The sequence below is a fragment of the Cetorhinus maximus genome, chromosome 4 (genome assembly GCF_964194155.1).
Source record: "Cetorhinus maximus chromosome 4, sCetMax3.hap1.1, whole genome shotgun sequence".
In the NCBI taxonomy this organism is placed as follows: Eukaryota; Metazoa; Chordata; class Chondrichthyes; order Lamniformes; family Cetorhinidae; genus Cetorhinus; species Cetorhinus maximus.
In genome coordinates, this window is record NC_135882.1 from 48,913,168 (window position 1) to 48,936,125 (window position 22,958).

Genomic DNA, 22,958 nt, shown 5'->3' on the forward strand with positions numbered 1-22,958 from the left:
GGCACTTTACAGCCTTCTGGACTCAACATTGGGTTCAACAATTTCAGATAATAAGCTCTGCCTCCATTTTATTTCTCTTTGCTTGATTTGTTTTTTCTGTCATGTTTTTCCCTCGTTTTTGCTTCCAGACAGCAGCTCTTCATCATTCTGTCTTTTGTATCTCCTCTAGCCACATCTTTTCTTTATTTTTACTAATACATTTACCCTCCCTTTGGCAATGCACCATCGTCCCTTTTGTCATCAACTCTCTCCAGCTCCCACCCTATCACAGACTTTCTCCTTTGTTCTTACCCACCCCCTACACCACCCCCCACCGCCACCTTTCACTTGCTTAAAACCTATTACAACTCTAACTTTTCCCAGTTGTGATTTAAGGTCATTGACCTGGAATGTTGAGCCGTATTTTCGTACAGGAGGCAGAAGGATCGAGTTGGGAATCTTTCTGACTCGGCAGATCCATCTCCTTTAAAAAAGACCCCGCCCACCATATTTTCATTCTGGGGAGACAGGGGCGGGAAGGAATTCGGCCCACTTCCTCCAGAGGCAGGCCTGAGGCACCAATGGAGGCAGGGGGATGACGAGGTCAGCAGGCTAGAATGCCCACCTCCATTTATTGGGACATCAGCCCAGTTGTAATGATGAATGTCAGGCCTTCAAACCCTCATCCCTCACCTCCTTCACAACCTACCCACCCTATATATCCCACATAGCCTCTCCATGCAAGCCTCATTCTCCATGCCCCTTATATGCCTCCTCATATCTCCCATGCCCTATCATACCCTCATATCCACCATTCCCTTTCCATGTTCCCCATACATCCTCCATAGTCACTCTCCCAGTATCCACTATGTACAGAACCAATGAGCCATTGGCAAGTCTGACAAGTCTTTGAAATAATTCTGAAACAGACACAATAAGTAGATGCTTTGAAAAGATCCTTTGAAAAAATGGCTTCACTCACAACTTCTTAAAAGTTTAGACAATCATAGCCACTCATAGTATCAATAGCATTTATCCACTTCAGACCTCTTAATGTTGTGTAAATAAACACACATGCAGTGAAAAAGCTCTTTAAAGAAAAAGCAAGTTGCTACAAGCTAATAGAGATGGCAATCAAATAATGTTTTCACTCTCCTCTGCATTGCTTGTTGAGATCTAAGTTCATTATCAATTCGCTACCACTGCTCTCTTTAGCATATTTGGGAGTTCACCTCAGTATTGAAATGTTATTGGTCTGTGACTCTTTAGGTATGTTTATAAGAGGTACCCATTGCTTGAATCCCATCAGAGAAACCATTCTTGTTTGAACCATCCCTTTGATCATTTCCAATGGCATCATGTTCTAATATTTTACATGACTAGATTTAAAATTATGATGCTGAAGATAATTCAGATGAAATAATTCCTTTTTTCCCCCATCAAGGAGATTGAGGAGTCTGAGGTACAGGAGCCAGCTGTGAGTGCTGAGACTGACAGCACTGAGGTATGTAAATGATGCCTCAATGACTGGACAAAAAAGTAGATCATCTGCTCATTACAGTTAAATATCTATCATCAAATCTCGTCCCTATAATTAGTCCTCCACAAATGGAACTGTTTTTTGTGCGTCAGAGATGCTTGTGCATATTATGAAAGAAGACTGTGATTCCTGCCATGCAAATAATTGTGTGTAGTTGATGCCAATCTTTACTGTTTGGCAATGCTGAATGAGCACTGGTGGTGATTCAGAACTTGATAAAAGAAACAAGTGATGAGTACATTTAATCCATTCTCAAGGCTCATGGCTTACAATGACTGAATCAAGTCAAGCTTTGGTTTTATTACATGTGGTGATTTTTTTTTTTAAATGGGTATTTTACAGATCAGGTTGAATGTTTCTATCAGATTTTCTCCGTAAAAACTACTGGCTGGGCATATATAAGGATTTATTTTATGAATGCTTTCCCTAGCACTACCAACCTGAGTTTGTGTCCACTAGTTCAAGGGTTTTGGCAACCTGTGATAGTAGGACGGAGTGCCCACTCAGCAAACGTTTTACAAGATAATCTGCACTGTTACAATGGACTGAATAGTCTCCTTCTATACTGTGAGATTCTAACCCTACCCCCACAAAAACGGGCAGGTCAAGTGTGAGGTTAAAGTGTCAGAAATCTGATTCCAGCCCCCAACCCATCGATTTCTGCTTTAAATGGTGGCAGGATGGGGAGGTGGGCAGCCAACCCACTCCAAAAGAGGCAGATTGACACTTGATTTACTATTAGGAGGCTGTGTGGCTTGTTATTATTCACCATTTGAGATATAACTGTGGGCATCCAGATTTCCTGAACCTAGGGCCGACAGCTTAACCCAGGAGAAAAATGATGGATCAAGGAGGTAAGTATCTTTCCACTTACCTGCTGGAACCAGCATGCCTGCCTGAGCAACGGCCCCATGATCAAACACCCAACTGATCCAATCTCCACCGACCTTATCGAGGACTCCGACCTACTCCACAGGCCTCCTAACCACCCTAGGTCTTCAATCCACTCTCCATTCTCCCTGGAGCCATCTGAAACCCGAGACCTCTCTTCCCCCAGACCTCCAACAACAACCCCCTCTCCAGGGGTCTAATCCCGCATTCACCCCAACAAGGCCTCTGACCTCCTTGCAAGGCCTCTGACCTCCGCCGCCACCCCCACCAAACAACTACAAGTCTCCAACCCAATTCCCCCCACTGCCCCTTCTAACCCAATCCCTGAACCCAGGATCCTATCCCTCCATCACCACCCTGGACTGACACCAATTGACCCCTCTCTACTTCTGCTCTAGCAATTCATTGTGAAGTAATATTCTGGGTTAACTTTTTTTGTATCCATAATAATGTTATATAACTTTACTGTGGGAGGCGGTGGCATAACGGTGATGTCAATAGATTAGTGATCCAGAGACACTGGTTAATGCTCTCGGGACACGGGTTCAAATCCCACATGACAGCTGGTGAAATTTAAATTCTATTTATAAATCTGGAATTAAATGCTAGTCTCAGTAATGGTGACCATGAAAGCATTGTCAATTGATCCGGGGGCTTGTGCCAAAATTGGGAGAGCTTTCCCACAGACTAGTCAAGCAACAGCCTCACATTCACTGAATCATACCTTACAGACAATGTCCCAGATCACCATCCCTTGGTATGTCCTGTCACACCAGCAGGACAAACCCAGCAGAGGTGGTGGCACAGTGGTATACAGTTGGGAGGGAGTTGCCCTGGGAGTCCTCAACATTGACACCGGACCCCATGAAATCTCATGGCATCAGGTACAATGTGGGCAAGGAAAGCTCCTCCTGATCACCGCCAACAACCCCAGCCCCCCCAACTCCCTGCTTAGCTGATGAATCAGTGCTCCTCCATGTTGAACACCATTTGGAGGAAGCACTGAGGGTGGCAAGGGCACAGAATGTACTCTGGGTGGGAGTCTTCAATATCCATCACTAAGAGTGGCTTGGTAGCACCATTACTAACCAAGCTGGCCAAGTCCTAAAGGACATAGCTGCTAGACTGGGTCTGCAGCAGGTGGTGAGGGAACCAACAAGAGGGAAAAACCTACTTCGCCTCATCCTCACCAACCTCCCTGCCGCAGATGCATCTGTCAATGACAGTGTTGGTAGAAGTGACCACCGCACAGTCCTTGTGGAGACGTGGTCCCGTCTTCAAGTTGAGGATACCCTGCATCATGTTGTGTGGCTCTACCATTGTGTTAAATGGGATAGATTTCAAACAGATCTAGAAACTCAAAACTGGGCATCCATGAGGCGCTGTGGGCCATTAGCAGCAGCAGAACTGTATGCAATCACAATCTGTAACCTCATGGCCTGACATATCCCCTATTCTACCTTTACGATCAAGCCGGGAGATCAACCTGCTTCAATGAAGAGTGCAGGAGGGCATGTCAGGAGCAGCACCACACATACCTAAAAATGAGGTGCCAACCTGGTGAAACTACAATGCAAGACTACTTGCGTGTTTAACAGCATCAGCAGCATGCAATACAAAGAGCTAAGCGATCCCGCAACCAACAGATCAGATCTAAGCTCTGCAGTCCTGCCCCATCCAGTTGTGAATAGTGGTGGAAATTAAACAACTATCTGGAGGAGGAGGCTCCACAAAAATCCTCATCTTCAAAGATTGTGGGAGCCCAGCACATCAGTGCACAAAATGGCGCTGAAACATTTGCAACCATCTTCAGCCAGAAGTGTCAAGTGGATGATCCATCCCACCTGTTCCCTGAGGTCCCCAGCATCACAGATGCCAATTCTTTGGACTCCACGTGTTTTCAAGAAACGGCTGAATGCACTGGATGTTGCAAAGGCTATGGACCCTGGCAACACTCCAGCAATAGTACTTCTGCTCCAGAACTAGCCACACCCCTAATCAAGTTGTTTAGCACAGCTACAACACTGGCAATGTGGAAAATTGCAGAACAAATCCAACCCAGCCAATTAGCACCCAATAAGTCTACTCTTGATCATTAGCCAAGTGATGAAAGAGGTCATCAAGCGACACTTACTCAGCAATAAACTGCTCACTGATGCTCAGTTTGGGTTTCTCAGTTTGAATGATCAAGAGTAGACTGATTGGGTGCTAATTGGCTGGGTTGGATTTGTTCTGCAATTTTCCACATGGCCAGAGTTGTAGCTGTACTAAACAACTTGATTAGGGGTGTGGCTAGTTCTGGAGCAGAAGTACTATTGCTGGAATGTTGCCAGGGCCATTCAGCTCCTCACCCCATCACAGCCTTGATGCAAACATGGACAAAAGAACGAAACTCAAAGCGTGAGGTGAGAATGACTGCCCTTGAATCAAGAAGCCCTAGCAACACTGGAGTCAATGGGAATCAAGGGGAAAACTGTCCACTGGCTGGAGTCATATCTAGCACAAAGGAAGCTGGTTGTGGTTGTTGGAGGTCAATCATCTCAGTACCAGGACGTCACTGCAGGAGTTCCTCAGGGTCGTGTTCTAGGCCCAACAATCTTCAGCTGCTTCATCAATGACCTTCCCTCCATCGTAAGGTCAGAAGTGGGGATGTTCACTGATGATTGCACAATGTTCACCATCATTCAAAGCTACAGAAGTAGTTCGTGTTCATATGCAGTAAGACCTGGACAAGATTCAGGCTTGGGCTGCAAAGCAGCAAGTAACTTTTGTGCCACACAAATGCCAGGCAATAACCATCTCCAACAAGAGAGAATCTAACCATCTCCCCTTGACATTCAATGGCATTACCAATGCTGAATCCCCCTCTATCAACATCCTGGGGGAGTTACCATTGACCATAAACTGAACTGGACTAGCCATATAAATACTGTGGCTACAAAACCAGGTCAGATACTAGGAATCCCGTAGCGAGTAACTCACCTCTTGACTCCCCAGTGCCACAAGGCACAAGCCAGGAGTATGATAGAATAGTCTCCACTTGCCTGGATGAGGGCAGCTCAAGTACATCAACACCATCCAGGACAAATTAGTCTGCTTGATTGGCACCCATCCACCACCTTCAACATTCACACTTCCACCTCCAACACATAGTGACAGCAGTATGTACCATTTACAAGATGCACTGCAGCAACACACCAAGGCTCTTTTGGCAGCACATTGCAAATCCGCAACCTCCAAGAAACACAAGGGTAGCAGATACATGGGAGCACCACCACCTGCAAGTTCCCCTCCAAGTCACACACCGTCTGGGCTAGGACACTACCCTGCGGAATTATATCCCCATTTTTTCACTGGATCAAGATCTAGTCTCAGTATTCAAGATGCGATCTAATCAGGCTCTGTACAGTTTGATTATTAGCTCATCTGACTTCTACTATATTGGCTATTTAAATGGCGACTTAAAATCCCAAATGTCACTATGAAATTAAAGGTGTGGAGTGATGCAAGGACAAATAATGAGAAGTATCTTTCCTCCTACTTTGATTGGGGAGCTTTTTTAATACACATCCTCGGGGTATGGATGTTCAGGCTTTTGACCTAGCAACAGTCAAGGAATGGTGGCAGATGTCTACCTCAAGATGGCATGTGACTTGGAGGGGATCTTGTAGATGGTGGTGTTCCAATACACCTGCTATCCTTCTCCTTCTAGGTGGTGGAGATGCAGCTTTGGGAGATGCAGCCAAAGAATCCTTGGCAAATTGCTACAGTGCACACTGTAGATAGGACATACTGCATAGCAGTACATCAGTGTTGGAGGGAGTGGATGTTTAAACTATGCATGAAGGAGGAAGAGACATAGTTATTCTCTTGGATGATTATTGTGCATTTGGTGTACATTTCACTCAGTGATAAACCTTTAGAAATTTGCAAAGGATATTTGTAAGCACTGGCTCAAGTTATTGAGAAGGACAGGTTGTCACCAGCTCATTCTTTAATTATCCTGTTTTTAAATCATCTTTGTGATCATTTCAAATTACGTAATTTATTATTTTACACTGCCATAGTTTGCAAAAGCAAACTATTTTGGAGGGTTATGATCAAATAAATAGTGGTTGATGATTTCAAGGATGGTAATGAGTAAGTGCAGATTTAGGATAGTCACAAAATAAATTAAGGGGAGATTTGAAAAACTATTTTATAGAAAAGATGGTTTGAATGGTCAATCCTCTTCCATAAACCATTGCTGAGACAGAGCCCGCAAATTATTTTTTTAACTGGGAAATCAAATAGTTGTTTGAAAAAGAGAAATACTAAAGGATATGGTGAGCAAGCAGGAGAGTGGAATTAGATTGGTTTGAGAAACCCACCAGTGCAGACTTGATGAGCTGAATAGCCTGTTACTGTTCTGTAGCATTCTACCATTCTCTGTTCAGTTTAACGAAATTCCCTGTTTTACTCCCCGTAAAGGAAACTAAGGAACCTGAGGTGCAGGAGCCAGCAGTCAGTGCTGAGACTGAGAGCACTGAGGTATGTAAATGTTGCCTGAGGGCTGGGTTAAATTTAAATTGCATCATCTGCTCATTAAAATTAAATATTTGCCATCAGCTCTCACTCCTATTCATCCCACTTTGTCCCTAAAAAGAACAGTTTTCCATGTGGAAACAGTGAATGCTGCAATAATGCAGCTGATTATGTTTTCAGAATAGCAGAGATTGCACCATGAGCATGTCCAGTGCAACCTGTATTTTGCAATCCCAAAACAAGTGTTCTTTTTATGAAACTTATAATTCCGCGATTCCAGGGTGGAAAATTCCATAGGGCCTGCTGAGTTCCAGAGATGGGCTTCTGGAATGAAAAACCTACAGATCCCAAATCCCTGATGCGGGCTCCCAGTAGGTGAAGCTCCATGCTGAGGTGCAAATTAGTATGTGTTTTACAAAAAAAACTGCCAGCACAGCTGTGGCATTACAACGATTTTACGCTGGTTTTTCACCAAAACACTGCCATGAGTGAATTTCCTTAATCACTCCCTGAATCGTGTCCCCAGAAATCCCACTTAGCTCATTTAATGGCTTTTACCCCCACCTCCCCGATTTAAAAGGTGGTTTCCAGCATTCAGGCCTGTTCTGAGTGGACGAGTATTCACATCCAACCCTTTAGGCGTGGTTGGATCTCTCAGTCACTATTTCTAGTGTTTCACATTGATTTTTTTTTATTACTCCCTACTGAGACCTGCACTGTACCTTCTATAGCTTGGATTTTTTTTTTATGGCATCAGAACCTGTTGCATTAAAAAAAAGAGAAGCTCCCACAATTGCATTTTCTTAAACATGTTTGCAATGATTTTGGCTTGTCGTATCCTTTTGTTTAAGTTTGGTTACATGTTGTTGAGATTCTCAGGAAATTTTGGTGTATGTTGCTATTGGCAAGATTGAAGTAGGACCAGCATCAGTCAGATCGAGGAAGCTCCAGCCCAGTCTTTAACAATTTAATGTTTCAAATCATCGCATCCTTTTTTCCATTAGTGCTTATCTATTTATCACATCTGTATAAGAGTATATTTTCTTTTTTATACATTAATCCTGAGCTGATGAAATACTGACAGTTTAAATAATGATCTCCCCAACCCCACCTCTGGTCCATCTTCCCTGAAAGAAACGCATACGTTGAGTGAGGCACCTCTCCCAGTACAACGCCTCACCTGACATTCGGTTCCCTCATCTAAATCATTAATGTAGATTGTAAAAAGCTGAGGCCCCAGCACTGATCCTTGTAGCACTGCATAAGTTACAGCCTGTCATTCTGAAAATGAGCATTTACCCTTACTCTGTTTTCTGTTTCTTAACCAATCCTCAATCAATGCTAATATATTACGTCAAATCCCATGAGCCCTAACTTGGGTAATAACCTCTTTTGTGGCACCTGATCAAACATTTTTTGAACAACCAAATACACTCCAACCACTGGTTCCTTTTTATCTACCTGCCAGGTACAACGGCAAAAAAATTCTAACAAATTTGTCAAACATTCATAAATTCATGTTGACTCTGTCCAAACATATTATGAGCAGAATTTTCTGCCTGTCGGGCGGACAGGCCCGACCCAATCTCCGGCGGGCACGGAGCCGATCGCTGCCAGCGAAGCAGGCCGCGTCACCATTTTATGTGGGCGGGCCAATTAAGGTCCGCCCAGCGTGATGTCCGCCGGGAAGCGCTATGCGCTCCCTGTGCGGGTGGGGGGGAATCCCTGAAATCGAGAGTGCGCTCTTTCGCGCATGCACATGAAAGAGCGCACATCTCCCTGAGGCTGAGTGCAGCCTCAGGGAGATCGCCTGGACTTTTAAAAATATAAAAAATTGAAAAAAAAATTCCTTTACATGCCCCCTCATGTGACAATGTCACATGAGTTGGGACATGTTCATAATTTACAGAACAACTTACTACAATTTTTAAAACCCTACATGAAATCTCACCCCGACGGTGGATGAGGTTTCATGTTTTCTCTATTTGCCGCCAGGGCTCCTGGCCTGCCCGCCACCCTTAAGGTTGGACGGGCAGGTCCTTTAATTGGTTAATTGATCCTGTCAATGGCCTCAATTGGCCATTGACAGGTCGGTGGGTGCGAATCACAGCTGATTTTGCTGTGCCCCCGCCTTCCTGAAAATTTAAATGGGGCGGGGTGACATCAGGGGTTCCACCTGACATCATTCCGTGTCGGCGAATGGGCCCCGCCCCCAGCTCGTCGACGACAAAATTCTGCCCTATGACTTTTTAGGTGCCCTGTTGTCACATCCTTAATAATAGTTCTTAGCATTTTCGCTACTACTGATGTCAGACTTACTGGCCAATAGTTCCCTGGTTTCTCTCTCCTTCCTTCCTTGAATAGCGGGTTTATGTTTGTACCTTCCAATTCATGGGGACCATTTTAGAATTTAGGGAATTCTGGAAGATCAAAACCAATACATCCACTACCTCTGTAGCTATCTCTTTTAAAACCCTAGGATGGAGCCCTCAGGTCCAAGGGATTTGTTGGATTTTAGGCCCATTAATTTCTGCAGTACTATTTCTTTATTAATACTAATTTCTTTTAAGTTCCACATTCGCATTAGACCCTTGGTTCCCCACTATTTCCAGAATGTTTTTTCTGTCTTCTACTGTGAAGACTGATACCACATACTCGTTTAATGCCTCTGCCACCTCCTTATTCCCCATTATAATTTCCCCCCTCGCTGCCTCTAAGGGATCCATGGGCCATAATTTTACGTCCAGTGGGCGGGCGTGTGCCCGACCTGAACAGGCCTAAAATCGCACAAGATGACATCAGGCAAGCGTCCCGATGTCATTGCGCACTTGCGCGATATTTCGCTCGGCAGGCGTGTGCAGAAGTCGAAAGAGCGCCCACCCAAAATTAAGCGCGCAATTAAGCTCATTAACGGCCCAATTGTAAGTGATTTTTCGTGGCCCGTCCAACCTTAACGGTTGGCGAATGGGCCATTCGGCCAGGTGGGCTTTACATTTTTGATGAAACCTCATCCAAGGGCAGGATGAAATCTCCATATGGACTTAAAATAAGAAGAAATATCTGGGGGCTGTTTGTTTTAATGTGGTACGCTTTCAGGTGCTTGATTCTGCTGCATGGAAATTTTTTGCAGCATTTTTGTGCTTTCTTTTATTATTTGGAGGTCTGCAGCTACCTGAGGCATCGGGCTGCCTTCAGGGAGCTCAGCGGAAGCGCTGACGTCATCAGCACCCGTGGTGACGTCGGCGCCCACACTCTTCCTGCCCCACCGGCAGTGCTGAGCCTTGCCCAGGGTGCGTTTCACGCTGGCTGGCTTGCTGTTAATTGGCCAACCAGTGTGAAATTGCGGCTGGGGGGCCAATCGTGGTTGGGGGGACAATTCCCCATCCGCTCCTGGGCCCACTGATCGCACGTGCCTGACAAGTGCAAAATTGAGGCCGATGTTTACTCTCACTAATCTACTCCTTTTTATATACCGTTGGAAACTTTTATAACCTGTTTTAATTTCACTACCTAGTTTATTCACATATTCCATTCTTTCTTCATCAATTTCCTAATCATCCTTTGCTGAATTCTAAAATCCTCCAAATCCTCAGCTTACTTCTCTTGTTAGCTGCAGTTGGACCACTTCTCCATTGGGGTTTTCATTACTAAGGAAATATGTATTTAGTTAAAGTAATTAATTAAGTATTTGCCTTTGCTTATGCACCATCATATCTTTTAATCTAATTTCTCAATCTTCCTTAGTCAACTCACCCTTCATTTCTATGTAGTTTGCTGTGTTCAGATTTATGACTCTCATTTCGAACTTAATTAAGTCACTCTCAAATTCAAAATAAAATTCTTATATTATGATTACTCTTCCCAGGAGCTCCTTTATGACAGGCTTATTAATTAAACCTGTATCGTTGCACAATGCTAGATATTAAATAATCTGTTCCCTAATTGGTTCCTTGACACGCTGATCTAGGAAACTACCTTGAATGTGTTCCATGAACTCATCCTCCTCACTGTTATGTGTACTGTGATGCGCATCTATGGGCAGAATTTTGCCCTTGGCGGGCGGGCTCAACGGGGGCATGCGGGTGCCGTTGGGAAGCCGACCACCGCCCACGACCACCACTGCACCGCAATTTCATGCTGCCGGGCCAATTAAGGCCCACCCAGTGTGAAGCGTGAGGGGTATCACTGAGCGCTGCCTATGCGAGAGGCGGGGGGGGAGGGGGGGGGGGGGAGTGCGAGCCGGCCGAGCGTGAACTTCGCGCATGCACACGAGTGAGCGCTGCATAACCTCCCTGAGGCAGCTCTGTGCCTCAGGGGGATGAAGAGATATAAAAAAAAATAAAGAAAGTAGAAATGTAATAAAACATGTCCCCTCATGTGACTCTGTCACATGAGCAGGGACATTTTATTAATGAATACTTAAATTTTTAATTTTATTTTTATTTGCTTTTGGAAACCTCATCCCGCCCGTGGATGAGGTTTCCAAAAAAATGCAAAGGCTTCTTGGCTTTTTCGCCTGCCCGCCAACCATTAGCGAAAAATTTATGTCAATTGATTACTTAATGGCCTTAACAGGCCTTTTAATTGTCGGCGGGCGCGCTGTTAGCTCCAGCGCGCACCCACCGACTGAACTATCGCGCGACTGCGTGTTGACATTGGCATGCTCAGCCGACGTCAACGCGCGTCATTTCACACTCGAGCGAAAATTTCTGCCCTATGTCTTTTTCAGTGTGAATTTCATTCTTATCTTTCTTATTGGTTTACTGTGAATGGGGTCATAGCATTGGGAATGTCAATTTTGTAATGATATAGGCAAAAGGCTACAGTCCTGTGCCTATATACCAATGATGAATTCAGTATGCAGGTAAACATTTGAAAATTTATTAATATTTAAATGTTATCCACAGCCAACACCTGAGATTACAAAGGAAGATTTGCTGCAGTTGAAACACACAATACATCTCAACTCTCTCCAGATGTCTCCCTCCTTGATGTCTCAGCCTGTGATTATGATTTTAACCTATTTCTACTGTTGCTAGCTGTGCTAATCCTACCGGCCTTGCATTCCATTGCTCTTTACCCATTTCCAATACCATTCCATATCACAATGTCTGAGGACTTTACTCTCCCAAAGTTGCCCAAAAGCACTGATTTTCATCTTAGAAGGGCTGGAGAATTGAGTCTCCAGATAGAGCTGATGAGGAAAATTTAAATGTAAACGCATGCCATCTCCCTTTAGAGACTGTCATAATAACTTTTGGTGGAGATACAAAGACAATCTTTCAGTCTTTGATGTTTTAAGTTATAGAAATATAAAATGGAACTAAACATAAATGAGTCTTTCACATAAAATGCTTTTCTTAACTTATTCTCTCAAACAATGGGGCATGTTACTGGGACAACATTAAAAAATGGTTCAGTATATTATTCACTAACTTTTAACAGATGTTATTGTAAGTTCTATGGAGAAACATTCTTCCATTTCTGACTAATGACTTGTTTGATTGTCCAATAAGAGAAAGAGATAAAGGACTAAGTTGTTTCCACTTCAATATTACTGTGCTTGCAATGCCTCAGATATAGGCTTGCACCATGCGTCTAGATCAGAACTCCCCAAATGGCTCAGTGAGTTTATTTTGTGTGTGGCACAAGTATGCAAACAGTTTTGTCTTTATTTTAAAAACTATTCCTCACTACATTGGACACTAGGATCGGACATCCTAAAACCCATTGCTTTCACTTCCACAGGCCTAAGTGCACTCCAATACTGTGCTACAGTACATTCAAAGAACATAGCAGAATGTAGAACCAATAGGCCCAGTAGAAAGTTAAATAACGTTCTTCAGCAGTTAAATGCCAAGGCACTGTAATCCAGTTTGTACAGTGACGTGCTGTAAGAATGGTATCCAACCAGAGAGTAGCACAATAATCCAGACTAACATATAGAAGAACTCAAGTGCCACTAAGAACTGCTTTCAAATCTGTTCTGACTTTTGCCTTACAGGATGTGACACCTGAGGCAGAGACTGAACAAAACAAGACAATTTCTGAAGACTTGGAGCCTTCTCAGGTACATACTCCCCCTCTAAACCTGATTCCGATAGTGCATCCATCAGCTTTGCAAATGAGCCATATTCAGCAATTTTTGTGCCAGCATGCAATGGAAAACAAGGATAAAAGGTCCAACTTAGTACAGTTCCTTTTAAATAATTATAGTCACCTTGTAGATTAGGATAAAAACATCAGTTATATTTCATTTCCAATGATCCTACAATACTGTACTTCTTTGTCCCGGGGTTGGGGTTGGGGACAGATGGTGGTGGTGGAGCGAGGTGACAGTTCTTGCATAAATTTTCCATCATTTTTCACACTGTATGAAATTAACCAATGAATTCAGAATCAGGTTACGTGACCATTATTGAAGCTGATCATTACACTTCCTAAAACTTGTGGACATGCCAGCAACCGTCTAGGCCCTAAGCTGTCCAAACCTCTCTGCCTCTCCATCTCCTTCAAAATCTACCTCTTTGTCCAAGTCCTGATATCTGCTTCTTCAGGATAGTGTCAAATCTTGCCTGATATGTTCTTGTGAAGTGGCTTGGGATGTTTTCCTGCATCTAAAAGTGCTAAATAAATGCAAGCTGCTATTGTTGTTTCTGGCCAGTGTACCAAGAATGAAACTTTTCCAGGTAATTCTGTTTTTGTTTTGGATTTCCAGCATCTGCAGTAGTTTTTTGTTTTTAAGAATGAAACTTGTCAGGACTGAAAATCCATGGTGTAAGTATTGGGATCACACCCAATGTGAAACTTCCACCACTGGTGCCTGGCCATGTTCTTGAATGGCTACAGTTCGTGTGATGAAAGTGCTCCCACAATGTTATTAGGTAGGAAATTCCAATATTTTGACCCAATGACCATGAAGAAATGGCTATTAATTGTCCAGGTTGGGACAGTGTGCAATTTGAAGGTAATGTTGTTCTGATACACCTATTATCCTTGTCCCTTGCCCACAGTGAGACTTTGGAAATCTTAGAATGGAAAGATGTTGATTGTCCTGTTGCTCAATATTCAGTCCCACCCTCTGACTGCAGCCTGTCCTCTTTTTGTTTTGGCAATATGCAGAGATGAATCCATTTGGATTAATTATGTACCTGGGCAGTCTATCTAAACCTCAACATTAAAGGGCTGTTTATCTGAGTCTTACTTACTGGGAGCTTTTTCCCGTCCAGTGTTTCCTGTGGTGTAGATTGTACACCAGAAGCAAATATTGCAAAATTGATGGCAGGCTTCACAAATTCTCAAAAGCCCACTCTGCTTTGCTTGAGATAATTGGAATTTCTTAGTACGTTACTTTTGAGAGACTTCTGTACATGAGAGGCATTTTAAATTTGATTTGTGTGTCTTTTGGAAAGGTTTCAGTTCCTTCAGTAATTGTTCAGCCTGCATCCAACAATGAGGGGGAAGATGATCGAGGTCCTGAAGAGGATGAAGCTCAGGATTTGCAAGAAGTGGAACAGATGCCAGTCACAGACGTGAAGACATCTGAAGCAGCCAGTGCATCGGAACAAACAGAAGAAATAAGCTCAGTTAGCACTGGGCAAAATGTCAGTGCAGAAAGTGCCAGTGCCCCTCAGCAACAGAGTGCACCTGAGGGTGAAGTTTCTGACTCGCAGAGCATGCCTCCAGGGTTCATGTATAAGGTGAGATGTTTTATGTTCTTCAGCTAAATAAACAAGACTCTATGGCCGGGATTTTCTGTGCCTGCCGGCGTCGGGCACTTTCGGTGGCATGAACGTAGAATATGGCGCGATCAGTTTCACGACAGCGTGAAACCAGTTTGCGGTCGTCTGCTCAGCCTATCAGTGGCAAGCCGTGTTTCCCACCATCAGACGTCGGGGACCTCATTGTAATACATTTGCATATCATTATTAGGCTAGCCTGCTGAAATTGTCCACACCTCCCCCCTCCCACCCCCACCCCCCCAACCCCCCACCAGATCATCTGCCAACATCAGTGGGAAAACAGGCCAACGTGTTTCACAACTGTACATAAGTGACGTGCACCTGGTGGGCTACACTTCACTTGGGACTTCAGGGTTTGTTTGTCTACCTCGCTTCAGTCAGCACTCGCAGTCATCAGCGCCAGGCTTCGCAGACAGCACCACATCACTTTTAGGGGGGCTCACGGGCAGGTCTCTACCTACCAGATCAGCCATATGTGGATAGCTTTGCAATGGCTGCAGGGCTAGGGCTTGCTTGGGGAAGAGGGAGAAGTGACCTCAAGCAAAGAAGAGGCTGCAGGAGGAGGGCTGTACTGGGGAAGGAAGGTAACCCAGAGTGTGTGTGGGGCACATATTGATCTATGCAAGTGGCCTCAAGATGGCGAGGGCTGAGGAGCCAGTCTCCAGAGGAGATGAGGCCAAATAGACATGTGAGGGTGTGTGTGTGAGAATGGGTGGTGATGTCCCTTGAGCTGGCAGTGAGTGAGATGCCAGTGAATGTGTGATGAGCTTGAGTGTGAGTTTAGGGTGATGAGATGGTTGCCATACCCAGGCAGCACAGATGAGATCATTCATCCTCTGTCTGCATTGGATGGCCGACATCTTCTGTGCAGCATTGGCACTGATTACCACTGCCATTGCCTGCCAAGTCTGGTTGGTCACACCGCTGCCCATCCTGTGGCCAGAGTGGGGGTAGAGAACATCGCAGCAGGCCTCCATGGCTTCCAAAAGCGTTTCAGTGACCTGTCACTAAATCTTGGGGCTGCAGTCTTTATGCCTTTCGTGGACATCTTCCCTGCAGTAGTCATGGTCTGGAAGCACTGAGATGTGTACACGTGGCTGGACTTTAAATATGGCGCCGGTGTGATGAATTAGCGAGGTGATGGCATGGCGAGCGAATGACAGCCTGCCCACCATCGAAACGGCGTGTTTCCCGGGAATGCATAACTAATGCAGCGGGTTTGGACAATACGGCATGAAAACCCGCCATTGCGGCCAGTGGGTACATCATTTTACCCGCCCACTACCATGCTTAGTGAAAATCTGGGATAATTCCGCCCTATATCTTAATTGCCCCAGATTATATTTATGTAAATGTTTTTTTAAAAAATCACTTAATATTGAACAGCTACAAGTGTGATTTGTTTTTCTACTGTAATAGTTTACAGCTATAGCTTATAACTTAGTTCCTTTCATTGCTACTTGTCTGCACTCCCCTGCAGTTCAGGCTAGAATACAGTTTCACAGAAGCCAATCAAGCTCCATATCTTCCACAGATTGAAATTCTGAATATGAGTGAGTGTGCACAGGCAATTCAGCTGTGGTGGCAACAGATACAAACCAGATCCTTTCCTCAACAGAAGTCCACATGCACATACACACGCACATACAGAAGTATACAGTACAAAAGAACATACTTGTGTTTGTGCCAATTCTTTCCTAGGCCAATCCAAAGCTAATCCCACTTACCTGTTCACTCCGCAAAGCCCTATATCTGCCTCTGCTCCAAATATTTATCCATTTAAAAGATGTCTGAACCACTCCCTGTGTAAAATGCTCTAAAAGTCTTCTGCATAGAGGAATTTGTCCAAATCTCCCACCTCACTCTGTTGGTGAGAATTTTAAATTTTACTTCATGATCACACATTGACTGCCCAACCAGAGGAAATAGTCTATCCTCATTCACATGATCAAAACCCTAATTTTTAAAAGTCTCTATTAGATGTCCTCTTAGCCTTTTCTAGAAACAAACCTACTTTTGTATTGTCAACAAACTTTTTGGGTAGATTCCTGGACAGTATTTCACTGGCTGATTCCCTCCCCACCTCACCCCCGCTACAACTCTTCCCCCTCCCCCCCAGCCAGTTAGCCCAGAGTCACAAAGACCAATTGTAGCTGAAATCAGAGCTGTTTCACAACTAAATCTGTATTAGATCCAGATCTCTGACTTACTCTCCCTTCAAATAAGACTCCCCGCTGGAGAGTGGGATGGCAAAATTAATCCTTGCAGATTGAGAGACAGAGTTTACATTCACTAGGTTTTGCCAAAATAGGGCAGGCATGAAGTGTGTTTTCTTACCATTAGCGCATGCATTTTATCTGCAAATATTCTCTTTGCACCTCTCCATACTTCCAAAATTCTGTTCCTTTCAGACAAACTATCAGTTATTCAAATAGGAGTTTTTTTTTCCCCATGGATAAATATTAGAGATCGAAATAACTTAAATTTATATAGTGGCTTTCATGACCTCAGGAACCACCCCCACCCCCCACCACCCCCCTTGCCAAGTGCTTTACAGTTAAGGATTTACTTTTGAAGTGTAGTCACGGTTGCAATGTAGGCAATCGCAGCAGCAATGAGATAATGACCCAGTAATGTTTTTCGTGATGTTGTTTGAGGAATAAATATTGACCAGGACTCTGGGACAACCCCACTTCTTCAAAGTGCCACGTGGGATCTTTTTTTATATACCTATGAGGACAGACGGAGCATCTCATCCAAAGAAATGGCACCTCTGCCCATTCAGTATTCCCTCAGAACGGCACTGAATTTTCAGCCTAGATTATATGCTCAAGACTCTGGGGAGTGAGACTTGAACCCACAACCTGTGGACCCAGAGGCATGTTACCAATGATCCAAGGCTGACAATTAACTAGTTTTTCCTTTTCTCTGTAAATATTAGAGGTGTGTTTCCTGGACTTTCAGAACACTATGGGTTGAAAGTTGATGTAGTAATCCAGTCAGTGGCTGTTAATATGATGTGCAAGATGAATTGGACCTTGATGTGGTGGATGCAATATCAACGAAAGCAGACATTTTATTGTTGAATTTTCCAACAGGTTCAAGCACTCCATAACTTTGAAGCTGCTAATGCAGATGAGCTTAACTTGCAGCGTGGAGACATTGTGTTAGTGATTCCATCTGAGATATTAGAAGACCAGGTAAGCAGAAATCATAAACATATGACAGAGATGCTAAAATTCCAACAGAAAAAGTTCTCTAAAAGGTTCTTTTTTACACTATTTTCAAACCACACTGAGGTCAAGCAACTAGAAAATCTGAAACTCAAAGTTAATAAACATAAGGATCCACTGACTGTTCACATTGGAAATTTAGCCACAATGAAATATTGTTATTATTTCCTGCCTCTTGTGCATGTGCAGGAAGAAAGGTGTCTGTTGGCAAGAAGAATGAAAATTCTGAAGGTTTAATACAATGATATTCTGAAGGGATGCAAAACGTTTCATCATTTTGTGGGAGTCATTGATTTTTTAAAATGATGTAGTTGACACGCATTTTTGTTTCAAATATTGGAGAAGTTGATTAGAGTCACAGTGACCCTCAGCTTTTGGAATTGGCGAAGCATTCCATGTACTTTTCAAAGAGGACTTGCTCCAATAAAAAAATAAACTTGCAATTATATAACGTCTTACTACATCCCAACATCCAAAAGAGCTTTTATCCAATTAATTACTTTTGAAGTGTGTTCACTGTTGTTATGTGTCATGGCAGCCCATTTATTCACAAGATTCCACAAACACCAGATAAGATGAATAACTACTTGATGGTGCGGGCTGAGAGAGGAATGATGGCCAGGATACCAGGAGAGCTCCCCGCTCTTCTTCAAATGGTATCTTTTACCTCCGGCTAATAAAAGACAGTTGGGTTTGATCCAAAATGCAGGCCCCCTCAATACTTCATTGAAGTATAAGCCTGCATTTATGTGCTGGGATGGGACTTTAACTCACAACCTTCCTCAAACAAAGGCAAGAATGCAAGACAACACAACAATAAGCATGGGTAATAAATGTCAACATTAAAGAGAGAGAACCACAAGATCAGGATTAGCTGTTGGTTTCCAGATGTTCTTTGCAGAAATCTGATTGATACTTTTGACGACTTTTGATCCAAACAATTTTTCTCCAGGTTGTGATCTGCAGATAAATTAAAATGCCAGAGCTCCTTGAGAGCTAGCACTGAGCATCCAGATTCCAGCTTAGTTAATGAGTTCAAGGAGTGGTTTCTTGGATCATTAATGAGACTGACTGCCATCTTGGGTTTTAATTTTATACTTCACTGATGCAACTAACTTGTGTTGACTATGCGCCTAGTGACACAAGTGCATTTTAATATAACCACAGATAAAAACCTTACAAATGAATTCTGTCCCATCTATCAGAAATGTGTTTGAACACTTCATTTCAGCCCAAACCTGGGTTTGAGTGAATCCCAGATCACAGTTGTAAGGAAGAATGATTTGTTAGAAGGATCATCAAATAAGGTCATACGAGTTCAACTGAGGAATAAACAAGGGGCAATCACACAGCTGGGATTATACTAAATATCCCCAAAGAGCCAGATGGAGATACATGAGCAAATATGTAGACAAATTGCTGAGAAATGCAGAAACAATAGGGCAGTATTAGTAGCAGTATTAGATTTCAGTTACTTAATTGTTAATTGGACAAAATAAGTGTAAAAGGTGCTGAATTAATAAAATACCTTAAGGAGAACTTTTTTGGTCAATACATAGCAAGCCCAACAACAGAAGGGCTGTTTTGGACTTAGTTTTAGGAAATGAATCTGGGCAAGTGGAAGGGGTGTTGGTGGGAGAGCATTTTTGATGGCAGTGATCATAATTCAGTTGCATTTAGAGTAGTTATGAAAAAGGATAGAAGTAAACCAAGAGTAAAAGTTTTAATTTGGAGAAAGACCAATTTCACTAAACTAAGATGTAATTTGGCAAAAGTCAACTGGAAACAACCACTTGAAGGAAAATCAGTGTCAGAACAGTGGGAGGCGGGCAAGGAGGAATTACAGAGGACTCTGAACTAATATGTTCGCACACAGGAAAGGGGTGGAACTCCCAAACTAGACACCCCTGGATGTCAAAGAGCATACAGAGTGGGAAAAAGCAAAGAAGGAAACCTTTAGGCAGATACCAAAAGCTCAATACTGCAGAGAGCCTAGAGGAGCATAAAAAGTACAGGGCTGAAATTAGGAAAGCAGAAAGAGGGCATGAAAAAATATTGGCAGGTAAAATCAAGGAAAGCCCAAAAATGTTTTATAACTACAAAAAGCAAGAGGATAACTAAGGAAAGAGTGGGGCCAATTAGAGACCAAAAAGTTAACCTGTCTGTGGAGGTAGGAAACATGGGTGTGGTTCTTAATCAGTACTTTGCATCTGCCTTCACAAAAGGGGATGATTTGACGCTGTTGTTGAAAAGGAGGCATGTGAAATATTAGATGGTATAAACATAGTGAGAGAGGAAAAAGGTTTAGCATCTTTAAAAATGGATAAATCACCAGGCATAGATGAAATGTATCCCAGGCTGCTAAGGGAAGCAAGGGAGGAAAAAGCAGGATCTGATCCTCTTCCACAATTCTCCAGCTTTAGGTGTGGTACAAGAAGACTGCAGAACTGCTAATGCTGCACTGTTGTTCAAGAAGGGAGGAAGGGATAGACTGAGTAATTAGAGGCTAGTCAGCCTAATCTTGGTAGTACTAATAAATAATACCGAGGAGTGTAGAGGAACAGGGGGATCTTGGAGTACATGTCCATAGACCCCTGAGGTAGCAGGGCAGGTAGATAAGGTTGTTAAGAAGGCATAACAGATATTTTATTAACATAGAATATAAGAGCAGGAATGTTATGTTAGAACTGTATAAAACACTAGTTATGCCACACCTCAAGTACCTATGTATTGTTCTGATCGCCACATTACAGGAAGGATGTAATTGCACTGGAGAGGGTACAGAGGAAATTCACATAGATGATGCCAGGAATGGAGAATTTTAGCCATAAAGAAAGATTGGGTAGGCTGGAGTTGTTTTATTTGGGAAATAAGGAGGCTGGTGGGTGGGATTTAATTGAGGTGTATAAAATTGAGAGGCCTAGATAGAGTTGAAGAATTGATTTCCATTAGCAAAGAGGTCAACAATCAGGAAGCATAGATTTAAAATAATTAATGGAAGGATTAGCAGGGAGTTAAGGAGAATTTTTTTCATCCCAAGGGTGGTGCGGATCTCAACTCACTGAGAGAGACAAAAGCCCTCATTGCATTTAAAAACAATACCTATACTTGCACTTGAAGTGCTGTAACTTACAGGGCTACAGACCAAGGGGTTACGTTGGATAACTTTTTCAGCTGGCGAAGACATGATGCACTATAAATTTTCTATTTTTAGATTGACAAGATGAAAGCCTCCTCCTTTGGCAATTATATAATACTCAGTGAAATGTGTTTGTGCAGTTTCAACTTCTACATGTCCAGTGAAGAGAGGTGGTTGTAGGGAGCATATGGTAAATGTCACGGATTGTGTGTTGATGATTTTCCTCTATGTGCTTCCTATTATACACACTCCACAACTTCTCCCTACTGAGAGCACAAAATTGCAAAATTGTCCTATTTGGTACTAAGTTGCTGTTATTTGTTGTGAACTGTGGCAGCAAATTTTCTACCCATCAAGCTCACACAAACAGGAATGAAATAAATCACCAGAGGACCTGTTTTAGTGGTGTCACTTGAGGGATAAATGTTGATCAGGACCAGGGGTTGGAGATGGGGGATAGTTACCTTAATCTTTGAATAGTACCATGATATTTTTTGCATTTACCTATGAAAACAGATAAACGTGTTCTTTACCCTTACAGGATGCTGGGTGGCTCACAGGTATAAGGGAGTCGGATTGGTTACAGTATGGCACTGCCAACACCTATAAAGGTTTGTTTCCCAAGAATTTCACTCAACAACTGGAGTAGGCATCAGCCGTTGTCTGTCTGTGAGGAAGTTATCAGAAAAGCAGAACTTTGCTCTGCAAACCACATGGTCTCCCACAGCACGGTTGTGTCCTTAGAATCTTCAAAGGGTAATTTCAGAGTTGAAAAGATAATCAGCAAGGTTAAAAGCATCTAATGAACACAATGAAGAGAGGACATGTATATTAGCTGAAAACACAGGAAGCATGGCATTGACCTCGATATAACTATTTCAAACCAACTATGGAAATGAATATGTATTTGCTTATCAAAGTGAAACTCCATTACTTTATTTGTGTTCTCCTGGAGTTAATGTTGATTCTTGAATGAACCCCTCACTATCAGTATAACGCTAGTGTAATCCTCCCGATGACAAATTTATGTTTTGCACCATGCACCACATAAATTTGTTGCAGTGCATCACAGTTCAGTAGTTTGTCAAGTAGTCAAATAATCTGTATACTATTAATCTTTAATATGTTTACTGCAAATTGTTTTCATACAACACCGATATGACTGAAGAGCTGTCTTTTCAGTAATGCAATGTAAGTGACCCTACTTTATGTATTTCCTCACCATATATGTCATGCTCCTACATCCAGCACTTCCTGTTGGCTCTGTTTTTGAACAAATCTTGTTGCTTTATTGCCAAAACAAATCTGAGAAGTCGTGTTTGTAATGTATTGTGCATAAAGATTATAAATCCAGAATGATGCTCAAGGGACAAGACTCCTCCACCTACTGGCTGGAAGATGCTTTTCCACTCTGTTCTATATAATCGACACAGGAATCTGCAGGTCCTTTACTGGTGAAATAAAACAGTATATCAGTTATCTAAAACCATGGCCTCTATTTATCCTGCAGCAAGAGTTTGGCATGTTTTATTCCGTTTAAGTGAAACATACACCAAAATAAATTCAACATTAACAATAGGCGTCATAACTGTATCGATGTGTGGTTCTGTGATCATTGTTATTTATTTCACTGCTCGTGCCGGAATAAAGAAAAAGTAAAACAGTGCTGCCCCCTGTCTCCTGTCATTTAAGAGTCTGAATTCCACACAGCCAAGCTTCCAACAGTGGGATACGTTTTCACCTGTACCACCTAAACTTTAAACAGCAATGGGGTGGAGCATAAAATAGATTTGTTAGCAAAATTAAAATCATTAGGATTAGAGACAGTGGCTGCAGGGATACAAAATTGGCTAAGGGACAAAAAGAGAGCATTTGTATTTGATTGTTTTTCAGATTGAAGAGGACACAAT

General features: G+C 42.8%; 1 protein-coding gene across 2 annotated transcripts in view; it reads left to right on the forward strand.

The window, feature by feature from the left end:
• amph (amphiphysin) overlaps positions 1-22,711 on the forward strand; it is a 286,781-nt gene extending 264,070 nt beyond the window's left edge. For both annotated transcript variants that reach the window (XM_078540157.1, XM_078540156.1), the window contains 7 exons: positions 1,424-1,483; positions 6,881-6,940; positions 11,842-11,937; positions 12,939-13,004; positions 14,347-14,634; positions 17,775-17,876; positions 21,590-22,711. In XM_078540157.1, the coding sequence (XP_078396283.1) occupies positions 1,424-1,483; positions 6,881-6,940; positions 11,842-11,937; positions 12,939-13,004; positions 14,347-14,634; positions 17,775-17,876; positions 21,590-21,697 (780 nt within the window). In that variant the 3' untranslated portion in view covers positions 21,698-22,711. The remainder of the gene's footprint in view (positions 1-1,423; positions 1,484-6,880; positions 6,941-11,841; positions 11,938-12,938; positions 13,005-14,346; positions 14,635-17,774; positions 17,877-21,589) is intronic.
• Positions 22,712-22,958: the final 247 nt, after the last annotated feature.